The sequence below is a fragment of the Sorex araneus genome, chromosome 5, assembly GCF_027595985.1.
Source record: "Sorex araneus isolate mSorAra2 chromosome 5, mSorAra2.pri, whole genome shotgun sequence".
NCBI lineage: Eukaryota > Metazoa > Chordata > Mammalia > Eulipotyphla > Soricidae > Sorex > Sorex araneus.
The window spans coordinates 117,822,618-117,836,853 of NC_073306.1; the positions used below are offsets into that span (position 1 = coordinate 117,822,618).

The 14,236-nt window shown below is 49.9% G+C and overlaps 1 protein-coding gene across 1 annotated transcript in view; it reads left to right on the forward strand.

Moving 5' to 3' along the window:
* Positions 1-10,110: 10,110 nt before the first annotated feature.
* The window catches only part of CHMP4B (charged multivesicular body protein 4B), a 50,337-nt gene continuing 46,211 nt past the window's right edge, over positions 10,111-14,236 (forward strand). Inside the window, exon 1 of the mRNA XM_004612562.2 lies at positions 10,111-10,475. Within this exon, the coding sequence (XP_004612619.1) occupies positions 10,286-10,475 (190 nt within the window). The 5' untranslated portion in view covers positions 10,111-10,285. The remainder of the gene's footprint in view (positions 10,476-14,236) is intronic.

The following is a 14,236-nucleotide window of genomic DNA, read 5'->3' on the forward strand; positions in this document are numbered from 1 at the left end:
CCTGTCAGTTCCCACATGGCTATTTGTTAGTGTACACACCCACATGTCCATGTGTGAGGACTGGTGTGAACTAGGCACTTTTGAAGCATCTGGTACTCCTGAAGCATCTTGAGGTAGGTGCTCCATCAGCCTGTGTGTGTGTGTGTGTGTGCGCGCGCGTGCACATGCGTGCGCATGTGAGTGCGAGGTGCTGAAGATCAAACTCTGGGCCTCAATCTCTCATCCCCAGCCCTACTTCCTACTTGTTTTGCTTGTCTACAGGCCGGGTCTGGCAGAGTGTGGTGGCTGTCCCCAGCAGTGCTCGGGACTGGGCTGTGCGAAGATGCACTCCGACCCTTGTCATCTCCTCACACCCACACCCCCGCCCATTGGTTTTGGTTATTTGTCTGTTTCTTTGGCTTTGAGGACCTATTGGCAGTGTGTGAGACTATTCCTGGCTCTGTCAATCAGGAGTTGTTGTGGGCAGTACTGGGGAACCCTGTGGAGCTGAGGATTGAATGCAGGGAGCCCCCTTTATAAGTTTAACAATGCTGTGGTGGCTCAGGCACATAGATCATTCCACTACACAAAGCCTCCCTACCAAGTTTAGTTAGAAACAGATTGAGTTTTTAAAATTAGATGCTGGGGCTGGAGCAATAGCACAGCGGGTAGGGCGTTTGCCTTGCACGCGGCCGACCCGGGTTCTAATCCCAGCATCCCATATGGTCCCCTGAGCACTACCAGGGGTAATTCCTGAGTGAAGAGCCAGGAGTAACCCCTGTGCATCGCTGGGTGTGACCCAAAAACCAAAAAAATTAAAAAATAAAAAATAAATAAAATTAGATGCTACTGGGACTAGAGAGATGCTACTGGGGCCAGAGAGATAGTATAGTGGGGAGGAAACTGCTTTGCATGCAGCTGACCCGTGTTCGATACCCGGCATCCCAGATGGTCCCTCAAGCCTGCCAGGAGTGATTTCGCATACAGAGCCAAAAGAAATCTCTGATTGGCCCCAGTCAGAAACCTCTGATTGGCCAGGTGGCCCCAAAACAAAAATAAATTAGGTTGTAGTTTTTTGAGGAGGGATGGTGAGAGGAATTGAACCCAGGGCAGAAGCATATGTTCTGTCACTGAGCTGCTTCCTCAGACTCCAAGAGGTAGGTACTACTTTTATTTCTTCTTCTTCTTTTTTTTGTTTTTGTTTTTGGGTGGTGTTCAGGTTTTACTTCTGGCGCTGTGCTCCATGATCACTCCTGGCAGTGCCCACGGACAACATATGGGGTGCCAGGATCAAACTAGGGTTCACTGCATGCAAGGCAAGCACCTTAACCCCTGTACTATCTCCCTGACTGAGGCAGCCACCCCTAGGTTAAACAGCCCCAAGTCAGGGAGTTGTAAGGGAGTTGTAAGTGTTACGGATTTACCAAGATCAGGTGAGTTTGGTTTGTGTTTTTGTTTTGTTTTATAGCCTCACCTAGTGGTGTGTAGGGGCTGCTATTGGTGCTGTGCTCAGGAATCACTCCTTGCAGTGCGGGGGCCCCATATGTGGTGCCTGGGAAAAGGAAATACAAAGCATGCATCCTAGCCCATAGACAGCTCTCTCTCTCTTCACACACACACACACACACACACACACACACATACCCCTCTGGGAGAAAACAAGGCATGCACTCTTCCCCACAGGACCCTTCCCCCGCCTACACACACCCTCCTGTGAAATATTTAACAGATGCAAAGCTGGACTCCAGATAAGGAATTGTCTGTACCTGATGAGTTTATTTACACAAATCAGAGATATTCAGGTAAAATTACACACTGGCAGCCCACGGGATTGACATTTTGGCCTTCAAATGGTATGGGGGGGAAGTGACCTACACTTAAAATGAAGGAAACTGAACCCTACTGTGATGGTGGAAGCGAGGGTCACCTGGGGAACAGGGCCAGATGCCGCTGTCACGACCCTCACGGGTTGGCAGCTGGCCTGAGAAATGAAATAAGACGGAAATGAAAGGCAGACTTCCCAGAAAGGAGGAAATAATGGCAAGGTCAGTGTGTAAAAACGTATTGTTCCTGTGCTTCAGAAGCAATTTGAAAAATGTAAGTCATGGGCTGGAGCCACAGTACGGCATGACCCTTGCCAGCGGCCAACCAGGTTAGATCCTTGGCACCACATATGGTGCCCCGAGCCCCACCAGGAGTCACCGCTGCGTAGATCCAGGAGTAATCTCTGAGCACCACCGGGTGCGGTAACTCAAAATAAATGTAGGTCACGTTAGGGAACCTTCCCCTCAAGGACTGGGCTTCTCATTCTGTGGACGTTTCAGTGGGAGAGCAGAGAAGTAAAGCGGCTAGCCAGCCCCCATAGATGAACTCATCCATTTCTCCAAAGTGGAAAAACAAGATGGCAGAGAGCACTGCATGAGGGATGTGTGTGTGTGTGTGTGTGTGTGTGTTGCTTTTGGGGTCACACCCAGCGATGCACAGGGATTACTCCTGGCTCTGCACTCAGGAATACTCCTGGCAGTGCTCAAGGGACCATATGGGATTCTGGGAATCGAACACAGGTTGGCCATGTGCAAGGCAAAGACCCTATCTGCTGTGCTATCGCTCCAGTCCTTGTGTGTATATGTATGTGTGTGTGCGTGTGTGTTTCTATCCAACTGTTTCTTTTTTGTTTAGAGGCCACACCCAGCAGTTCTCAGGGCTTGCTCCTCACTCTGAGCTCGGGGTCACTCCTGCTCAGCTGCATACAAGGCTAACACCCCACCTGCTGGACTATAACTCTGGTCCCCTATTCAACGGCTTTATCAATCTTTTTCTTTTTTTGAGGAGTGGGGAGTTAGGTCATACCAGAGGCGCTCAGGGGACCAGGCTGTGCCAGGGATTGAAACAGGCTCCACTATATGTAAGGCAAGTGCCTTAACCCCTAGACTGAATCTCTGACCCAAGGACCAGGGTTTTCTTTGGAAGCATTTCTCTAAGCGTCCAGCCACACTGTTCAGCTCAGCCCTCACTACTGTTCCAGACCACCAGCCTCTGGCATGGATGACCATCAGTCGCCTCTTTGCACTGTTTTCTCTCTTCCCTGATCCTTATCCTACCTCTTGGCAAACCCAGGGAATTTTTCTCAGGCCTAAATCAGATCATGCTACTTTCCTATTTAAAACATACCAGTAACTTCCATTCTATCCCTGGATAAAATGTAATATTTCAAAAAGAAAAAGTAATGTTTTTCCCTGTAGATTTTAAGGTTCTACCTCCCTCTTCTCCCCTCTGTTCTCCCTGCTCTCCTGCCCTCTTGCTGGGCCTCCATTCTATAAAGCTGATACTACTTCCAGGCTTTTTCACCTGCAGTTCTCTCGGTCTGCTTTTCCTTTCGCCCAGATTTTGCCAGTCATGTCTGGCTCCCTCCTTCTAGTCGCCTTTGTCCAAAAGTCATTTCCTCAGGCCTTTTGTGGCCGATTGTTAAAATAACCCCCACCCCATCCACCATCCCTACCCCTTTAACCTACTTCATTTTCCTCTACAAACCTTAACATTATCTTGACACTTTTGTTTTTTCTTTTTGGGTCACACCCGGCGATGCACAGGGGTTACCCTGGCTCTGCACTCAGGAATTACTCCTGGTGGTACTCAGGGGACCATATGGGATGCTGGGAATCAAACCCGGGTTGGCCGCATGCAACCCGGGTTGGCTGTGTGCAAGGTAAACGCCCTACCCGCTGTGCTATTGTTCCAGCCCCCTTGCCACTTTCTTATGGTGCCTTAGAAAGATGTGGAATAGAGAGTTCCAAGGGCTGAGCGTGTGCTCCATGTGCTCCGCTTGTAGGAGACCTGGGTTTCCTGGTTCCTTGAGCACCAGTGGGCTAGCCCTCCCGACTGCCTCTGGATGGAGGCCAAACAGAAAAGAGAGCAATCCATCTGGAGTCAGCCCTAGACTGGGAGGTGGTGGGGTTTGCTCTGGAAAGCCTTTCACAATGTCCTGACTTAGCAATGCCCTCGGGTTCTTAGAAATCCCAGAATGCATTCACAGGAGGTGGAGAGTAAATCTGTGGAAAGAAGCCACCTCCAGGCTTCTTTGTGACGCCTGTGAGGTGGAGAAGGAGCCTCAAGCATCCCCGGAGCAGGAAGCTGGGAGCAGCCTCTGAGTACCACTGGCTGTCGCCCTTATGGGGGAAAGTAAAAAGTGACTGGGAGGTTGCTCAAAGGACTATGGTACATGTGTTTGATGTGTGAGTCCTGGGCTTGGGCCCCTATACCACATGGTCAGCCAAACACTGCTAAATTGGTCCCTAGGAACCTGGTGTGACCCTTATTGTACTAGAAGATTGTACAGTAACTAGGGCACTTGCATGCGGCTGACCTGGGCTTGATCCTCAGCACTGCTGTGGTCCCCCAAGTCTGGCAGGAGTGATCCCAGAGCACAGTCAGGAGTCAGTCCTGAGCACAAACTGGCCCAAAACCAAAAAAATAAAAAGAAGAAGAAGAAGAAAAGGCTCAAAAGGATAAGAACCATCGTTGGTTTATTGATTCATCCACAGTGCCTGAACTATCTAAGAATGGGCCAATCCATATCTGCTGAGTGAATGAATAGCCATGGCACTTTGAAAGAACCAGGCCTACTCTTCCACCCCCTTCTCTCCCACTCCAGGGGCCAAGGGTGATTCTTGTCCAGTAAGAAGATGTCCTATGAGCTGAGAAAATCACTGTATCACTGTATCACTGTCATCCCATTGTTCATCGATTTGCTCGAGTGGGCACCAGTAACATCTCCATTGTGAGACTTGGTACTGTTTTTGGCATATCGAATATGCCACAGGTAGTTTGCCAGGCTCTGCCGTGCGGGCGAAATACTCTTGGTAGCTTGCTGGGCTGAGAGGGACGGAGGAATAGAACCTGGGTCGCTACATGCAAGGCAACACCCTACCTGCTGTGCTATTGCTCCAACTGAGAAAATAGCTAATGCAAAATTCTGGGAATTTTGCATTGCTCTAAAGGGCATTTCCTTGGCTGGAGAGATAGTGCAGGGAATTTCGGCACCTGCCTTGTAAGGCCCACCCTGTTTCTACCCCGCAGCACCACATATGGTCTCTGGAACACCACCAGCTTCACTCCTGAACACAGAGCCAGGAATAGCCCCTGAATACCACCAGATGTGACTCCCCCTCCCACAATAAACAAATAATAAAGGGCTTTTCCTGTATCTTAAGAGCAAGCTAGGAATATAGGTCAAATGACAGAGGTGGTGGCTTGGAAGTCTCGGTTGACAGCACAGGGCAGGGTCACATAACTGGTTGGACCAGTTTTGTCCACCTGGAGAGGGAGGAGCGGAGGTGGCCACAGCAGGTGCTCCCCACCCCCAGGGCTGCCAATGGGTGAGTCCCATGGATTCACAGAAGTGGTCAGGGAAGTTGGTGGGTTGTCACTGGGGGTGACTTCTGTGTGCTAGGGGTAGAGACATGCAGTACAGGGCAGGAGGCCCAGGCCCAACTTCTGCCCCCTCTGTGGAATCACACAGAGTTAGCTGAGGCCCAGGGAGGGGCAAGGTCTTGTCCAAGGTGTCATCTTGCAAATCTGGAGGAGATCATGGCTCCCCATCATTGCTTCCTCAGTCCATTCATTTACTCCCTTCACCAATGTTTATTGAGCTTCTACTAAATGGCAGGCCTCAGTTCTAGGCATTGATGTACCTGGTGAAAAATATGAAGATCTGTGGAGCTCCCCTATGGAGGCAGCAGCAGATAAGCCACAAACAAGCAAATTGTATGATATGTTAGAAGACAGAGGAACCCAGGTATGTGGGACCCATGGCTGAGATCTCCAAGCCTGCTCAGATCGGGACTGGGCCTCCTCCACCCAGATCCCCAGTTTTCCAGTAGCTTGGCAGCCACACCCACAAACTGCCGCTGGTGCCATGTAATCTCATCAACGGGCAAGATCCAGAGACTATAAAACAAAGCTCCCAGAAGAGAGCGATGCAGAATCTTGCACGGCAGAGCCTGGCAAGCTACCCGTGGAGTATTCGATATGCCAAAAACAGTAACAATAATGGGCCTCTTTCCCCTGAATGCAACAGGAATGAATGAAGACATTACTGGCACCCTCTTGAGCAAATCGATGAGCAATGGGATGACAGTGATACAGTGATCAGTGATACAGTGATGTTAGAAGGTGATGAGCATGGTTGATGGAGAACTTGGGGGTGGGGGGACAGGGGCGGCCTGGGAAGCTGCATGCAGAAGAAAACATTTGGTCCTCCAGTGCCAGTTGCAAACTTGTACATGCTAAGATGGATGGAGATGGAGCAGGCCCTGCCACATTCTGCCCCGATCAACTTCAGTACAGGAAATCACCCTCTACTGGAGCCCTGTCGGTTCTACTGGACCTGCCTATTCCCACTGCTAACTTCGCCTCCTCCCTGAGGGTGTGTGTATGTGTTTGTGTGTGTGTGTGGTGGGGGTAATAGGGCCAGCCCTCAAGGGCCATCCTGTTTCACTGATGTAATATGCTGGTGTATGTCCCTGGCTGTTTATTCGTTTATAGATAAAATAAATAAGAATCAAAGCTTTGCCCCTACAAGCTATATAATTTTTTGTTTATTTCGGGGCCATCCCCAGTGGTGCTCAGGGATTACTTCTTCTGGCTTTGTGCTCAGGAATCATTCCTGGTGGTGCTCTGGGGACCAGATGGGGTGCCAGGGATCACATCTGGGTTAGTCATGTCAAGGCAAGTGCCCTCCCATTGTACTAGCTCTCTAGCCCCCAAGAGATTTTGAGCAAACTATTCCGTTTCTCTATTTCTCTCCAGTGCCTAATCCAAACCATGGGGACAATAATAATGACCACTTCATGGATGAGTTAAAGAATATAATGCATTTAAAAATGCTTAGTTCAGGGGCTGGAGCAATAGCAGAGCAGGTAGGGCGTTTGCCTTGCACACGGCCGACCCAGGTTCAATTCCCAGCATCCCATATAGTCCCCTGAGCACTGCCAGGGGTAATTCCTGAGTGCAGAGCCAGGAGTAACCCCTGTGCATCGCTGAGTGTGACCCAATAAAAGCAATAATAATAATAATAATAAATAAAAATAAAAATGCTCAGTTCAGGGTCTTTCTGAATAATCAATAAAATGACATATTGATTTGAGCCAGGAGATAGAACAAAAGGCTGGGGTTCATGATTTGCACATGGAAACTCAGTTTGACCTCTGGCAGGGCAGATTTCCCTGAACACCAAGACTGAGATAGTTCCTGAGTACTGTTGGGTGTGATCTCCCAAGCAAAAAAACAAAACAGAACTAAACTAAACAACTCACTGATTTTCTGGGATTCTATGTACCAGACACATCACTTAATAATAGTGTGTATCACCCTGCGGCCAGGGTGTTAGTCTTGTGGAAGGGTGATTGACTTACATGTGACCAATTTGGGTTGAATCCCCAACACCACGTATGGTCTGTATATGCTATACAAGACTGTCTGGTATTTATCTTTGATTTTCTGACTAGAACTTTTTTCTTTTTTGGAGTGAGGTTTTGTGCTATACCCAGCTATTCTCAGGGCTTACTCCTGTCTCTGTGTTCAGGGGTCATTCCTTGTGGTGCTGAGGGCTTACCGAGCACATCTGGTCCTCAGGGAGACCATGTGTTATGCCAAGGATTGAACCAGAGTAAGCCACATGTAAAGCAAGCACCTTAACCACTCTACTACCCTTCCAGTCCCTAGAACTTCTCTCGGTTCTGTGATCAGGGATCACTTCTGATAGTGCTCTAAGGACTGTTTGCAGTGCCAAGGCTTGAAGTACTGTCAGTACCTTGCAAGTCAAGTGCCAACCCCTGCACTGTATCCCTATTCTCCCCAACCCAACCAAACTTTTCTTCTTAAGAAGATTTATTTCTTTTTGGAGAATTTTAATTTAATTTAATTTTTTATTGAATAACCATGAGATACTTACAAAGTTGTTTATATTGAGTTTCAGTCATATAATGTTTCAACACCTGTCCCTTCACCAGTGTATATATCCCACCACCAATATCTTCAGTTTCCCTCCAACCATCACCCTAGCCTGCTCCTATAGCAGATATTTTCTCTCTCTCTCTCTCTCTCTCTCTCTCTCTCTCTCTCTCTCCTGTTTTTCTTTAAGGCACCGTGGTTTGCAATACTGTTATTAGTTATCAGGCATATCACTTTACTTCCTTTCAGCACTCAGCTCTTGTCCAGAGTAATTTCCAGTTATCATTGTCATAGCACTATGAAACTGATGTTTCGAGACCCACAGACCTACCTGTTAATCTATTTGGGTCATAGTTCAAAGGTAACAAGTAGTCTGATACCTGAGTGCCAGGTTTCAGCATTTGATAAGAGGGAAGGGGTGAGGGCTAGAGTGATAATACAGCGGGTAGGGCGTTTGCCTTGCATGCAGCCAACCTGGGTTGAATCCTCAGGATCCCATATGGTCCCCCGAGCAATACCAGGAGTAATTCCTGAGTCCAGAGCCAGGAGTAACCCCTGAGCATCATCAGGTGTGACCCCAAAAGCCAAAGGAAAAAAAACATGAGGGAAGTCATGGGTTTTGTTTTGATAAGAACATTGCAATGTCACAATTACAAAATAAACACAGATGTGACTTACATTTCACAATTTATGTTTCTGTGAATTCTTGACAATTTCTAGCCTGTCTGTCACATTTGAACATTTTCTTCTAGCCTGGAAAGTTGGGAGAAATAAATTCTCCCATCCTCTCAGATGGGACATCTCTAGGTGCAGGCTGGAATTGTAGAAGAACCCAGCAACAACTTCCAAGGGACTTACCACACCACCATTCCCACCCCTAGTTTTTGGCCTGTGACAACTAAAAGTTGTGATTAGGAGACTGTATGAGTAACTGATCAGGAATGACACCGGAAGTGCTTAGGTGTGGCTGAAGATTGAATAGGAAGGATGCAAGGCAAGCACCTTAACCTCTACTGTCACTCCTGACCTCTGCTCCCCCCATGGGATGTTTTTATACACAAATAGATCTTGTCTGAGGAGGTAAAATTCAAATACCCCAAAATAATATAGGAGAAGTCTCATTTATTTGAAACTGTTCCCAAGAAACTTCACATATCTGAAAGATCCAGGAAAGTGTGATGAGTCTTTAAGAATCCATGTTTTTCTTCATTGGCGTACACTTCAGATGATATGGTTTACTGTTTTCAAGCAAGGCTAACACATGCCAAAGAATGAAAACAACAAACTAGGATGGTGGGCTTGGGGGAAGAAGCTACCAGCTGCAACCTCATTATTAATGGATGGAGAATTGATTAATGACAACAAAGGAGAGAGAAAATAAACAGCTAGGCCAACGTGCTGCAGGGGAAAACTCCACAATACTTTTAATTTTTAAAATTTTGGTCTCCTCTTGGTTTATTATTATTGTGCGTAATGATGGCATACTACAGAATTTTTATTTTTATTTTTTGTTTGTTTTTGGGCCACACTCAACGGTACTCTGGACTCAGTCCTGGCTCTGTACTCAGAGATCACTTCTAACAGTGCTCAGGGGGCCATATGTGATTCTGGAGACAGAACGTGGTCAGCTACCTGCAAAGCAAAAGCCCTACCCAACTGTACTATCTCTCTTGCCCCCAGGTTGTTAGCTTCTAACAGGTTTCAAAGAAACCTGCTAGACAAATGAAGAATAAAATGGCATTCCAGTAGAAGTAACAGAAGAAACAGTTAATAAGTTACGCTACTCACTCATTTTCTGGGTCTTGGTTTCCTCACTTACAAAGTGAGAACAATATTATTTGTCATAGGCTGTGAATATCAAATGTGATAATGCATATGAAGCACTTTTTTTCACACAGCCTGGATCAAAGAAAGCGCCAAATGTTACCGCGGTCTTTCAAAAAGACCGGTTTTCCGCTTGTCCTTCTACTCCCTACAGAGCGGGTTCCAAGGAGACTACATTTCCCAGCATGCCACTCGCCCTTTGACCCTCATAGTCCAAAAAGACGCGCCGCCGACTCCTTCCAGCCGGAAGACTACAGCCTCCCAGCATGCAGCGCGCGTCTCCCCTTAGACCTGCGGCCCGGCGCGCGCACTGCCTGCTGGGAGTGGTAGTCAGCGGCGCGTTGCCCTGACGCCAACCGGGCAGCGCGTGTGGGCCTGTGGGAGGTGGCACGGCCGGGCCCAGCTGTGGGGCGGAGGCGGCGGAGAGGCCTGCGGCGGCAGGGAGCGGCGGTGCCGGGAGCAGGCGCCGGAGCCCAGCCGAGCCGAGCCCAGCCGGAGCGGGCGGCGCAGGCCGGCGCGGCGAGCAGCAACCATGTCGGTGTTCGGGAAGCTGTTCGGGGCTGGCGGGGGGAAGGCCGGCAAGGGCGGCCCGACCCCCCAGGAGGCCATCCAGCGGCTGCGGGACACGGAGGAGATGCTCAGTAAGAAGCAGGAATTCCTCGAGAAGAAAATCGAGCAGGAACTGACGGCCGCCAAGAAACACGGCACCAAGAACAAACGCGGTGAGCTAGCCCTGCCCCTTCAGGTCCCCGGGCCCGACTCCCCCCGGGGTCACACTCGCCCCAGGGGCTGCCCGATCCCTGGAACTTCGTTCCAGGCCGTTCCGGGCCCGGGATCCCCCTCCCGGCCGCCCCCTTCCGGCTCCCGGGGCCTGGGACGCCAGCCCGCTCCCCCGAGGCTCGGCCCCCTCCGCCTGCCCTCGGAGCCGGGCTTCCCAGCCGCTCGCCCTCGCCTCTCCGCTCTTCCGCATTCGCTTCCTGTTTCGGGGCGGCGGGGAAGGGTCGTCTCTGCGGCCAGCCTGCCCCTGGGTTCTTCCCCTGTCCTCTCCGGCCATTCCCATGACCCCCGCTCTGGCCCCTCCCAACCCCAGTGCCTGCGATTCCCACCTTGAGAAGCCTCCTGGGTGGAGGAAAGAGGGGAGTCGGGTTGAGAAGCCTCCTGGGTGGAGGAAAGAGGGGAGTCGGGGCAGGGGGATAGCCCCCCCACCCCCGGCCCGGGTCACTTGTGAGTGAACTTGACAAAGTTGCTGCCCCTCTGGCCCGCCGCGGTGTGCCCCGCTCCCGGCCTCCTCGGGGTCCACCGTGCTTCCTGACTCCCTGAGTCACTTCTGCTGGCCTCCTGGCCGCGGCTTATCGGAGTTGCACGCCCGGTGACTCACCTCTGTCCCCTCCCTCGGCACTGGAATAGGGTTTCCACAGCGACGCTCACCCTGTGCCCACGTCACCCCCACCCCCCTCCCGGAGCTCCGCAGGGGTCCTGGTGGCCCTTGAGGCATCTTCCTTGGCTCCTCGATGTTCTTCGGTTTATTTCTGGGCCAGTACTTCCTGTTCTTCTAAAGCCAGGTGAACGGGCAAAGTGGCACATGCAAAAGCCTTTTGGGAAGTAAACGTTCTCCTGGCACCAGCGGAGGCTGAGAGGGGCTTCGGGTCTGCGTGAATAAGAGTTGAGGGTCAAGTTTAGTTGGCTGGTCATCAGCTCTTTGACCTTGAGCCCATTTACCTTTCTGGAAGCAAGATGCAGGATTTGCAGTGCCCAGCCCGGAGCGTGGGCTACCTGGAGGTTTTGTCGACTGAAAGGCCAAGGAGTGCCCGTCGGAGGGTTTTCCTCTGCTCATGGTCAGCAGGCGCTCTGGGGAGAAATTTGTGTGCTTAACCACCTACGCTCTATGTTCTCAGGGTGAGCAAAAGACAGCTTCCACCTTCCGTGAGGGAGAAGACGGAAAGGGACAGGCAAGTGGGACACGGGAGTAACATCCAGCGGAGCGAGTGCTGACCAGGGATGACCACTAGGGAGTGATGGACAGGAAGAGGGGTGGCTTTGGAGACGGCAGGCCTGGTATGGAAAAGGTCCTCTCTGCCTTGAGTCTGGAGAAGGAAGAGGAGCGGCAGTGATCTGTGGAAAGTGAAAGGAGGAGTCGTCCCTGCGCGGACAGGGACGGGCGCTTGGCTTATCCTCTCTGATGGAAGGGGAGAGGCAGTGAAGTAAGGGCTTGGGGTGGACATTGAACTCCCAGCGTCTAGTGTGGGTTTTATTGCAGGTACCTGGGAGGGCGTTGGAGGGTGTTGTCAAGGAGCGTCTCCGGGTGATCTGTGGAGGTTTCAGGCACCATCTGGCCGCTCTTTGGGAAAGAGGGAGTGCAGTAGGGCAGGGTGGTGGTGAGCGGGAGCCATTGGTGGGTGACCTGGACTCAGACTCCAGCTTGTAGCTCTGTGGCTGGTGAGCAGGGTTGGATTTCACTGCCTCTGCTGCTTTTCTCCCCGAGACTCTTCTCCGCAAGGATGCTTGATTTCCCACAGAAATTAGAGCCCCTGTTTCTACTAGTCTGCACTTTGCAGTGTTTTGTCCTTTACTGGGTGGGGGAGGGGGGCGTTTTGTTCCATCTCTCATCAGAATGGGCAGTTCTGTGGTTTGTTGGCCTGCAGATGGTTTATTTTTTGCGGTTGAGAGGTTATTGGCTTTCAAGAGGCTTGGAGAGAGGCCACCAGCAGGCCATGGGGGACCAATCTCTCGCTTGCAGTAACTTTACTAGAAGGAGCCTGTCTTTTGGAGTTTGCCTGAGAGGAATAACCTATTCTTACCTGCCCTTCTTTTTAGTGTACTCTGAGAGAAAGGTCTCTACTGCTTTGAGGTGGCATCACCACTACCTACCATTCAGTCACTTACTTGCAGTTGGTCTGGAAGGGAGAATCTAAAATGAAGATACAGTGTGCCTGCCCTCCATGAACTCAGGATTGGTAGGGACACGCACACACACATGCACGCATGCACATACACACGCACTCATTCACACACGGCACAGAAATAGAGACTGCTAAGAAGTTTCTTTCATAGAAAGGGCAAGAAACACTTTCAAATAAGAAACTGAGAAAGATCAGCAAGGAGTTTGGGGAGCAGTGGGTGTGACGTGGAAAGTAGCCTGTAGCCGGTAAACCTTGAACTGTGGAGCAGTTGGCTGTCTTGAAGCAGAAGATACAGGTCAACTTGGATTTTTGAAAGAGCAGCAGAAAAAAGAAGCAGAGATCAACTAGGAAGGACTGGAGGCAGTTAACAAGAGGTAAGGATAGAATCACAGGGCCAGGATGGGGCTCCGTGGTAGAGCATTTGTCTTGCATGTAAGAGGCCTGAGTTCCGTCAGGGTTTTATTAAACTGTGTTAGCAGAGCTCTTAGCAAGTGCCTGCTATATAGTAAGTGAACAGTTAAACTTGCCATTACCGTTGTTATAAGGAGACTCAGAATCATTCAGGTGTAACAAAGGGATTAGAGTATCAGCATAGAAAACAGGACAGGAAGTTTGTATGTCAGACACTTTTGTAAAGGAGAATCAAAAGAAGCTTGTTGATTCATTGAAGTTGTAGCAGGGTAAAAGAGGAAGTAGTTGAGGATGATTTCTAAGCTTCCTACTCAGACATCTGGTGAATAATGGTGCCATTAGCCAAGTTGTGAAGCACAGTGAGGAAGTGATACATCATCATCATCATTGTGTGAGCATAATTCATGATTTTAAATTATGTTTTGTTTTTTTATTTTTGGGTCACACCCTGTGCTCAGGGCTTCCTCCTGGCTCTGTCCTCAGGGATCATTTCTGGCACGCCCAGAGGACCAGATGGGGGTGTCAGGGATCAAACCTGGTCAGCCACATGCAAGGCAAATACCCTACGTGCTGTACTATCTTTTCAGCCCCAACACTTTATAATTTTTTTTTTCTGGTTTCAGAAAGTTTAACTAAAAGGTGAGAGTCCTTTGGGCCTGAGTGTTGGTGAGGAGAGGTAAAAGCAGGGCTCAGCGTGTGAGGAAGCGGTTGCTTTCATCCTGGTACAAGCTGACATGGCTGAGACAGACAGAAATAAGAAAAGGGGATGATTGGAGAGAGAGAGCTGAAGGGTGTTGTGGAATCAGATGTAGGGAAGGGGCCCAGGGTCCCAACTTTCACTTACGAATAGGTTCAGCCGTGAATAACAGGAATCAGTATTACAGAGATGTGAATGTGGAGCAACTTCTTTTCTCAGGCAAGAAACATCTGGAGTTAGATGATGTGAGTCTCTGGCAGCCCTAAGAATCCCGAGATCCTTGTTCTGTCCAGCTCTTCCAGTTCTTCCTTAGGCAACACTCAACGGCAATGCGTGCTCAGAACTGCTTTATGAGATCATGTCATCGTGGTGTGAACATCAGAGAGTGTTGTTACACAATTCTTGATGGCACAGCTCACTACTCACCAAGGCTGTGTGATAGAATCTGTTGGGACCACCATCATGTATGCAGTCT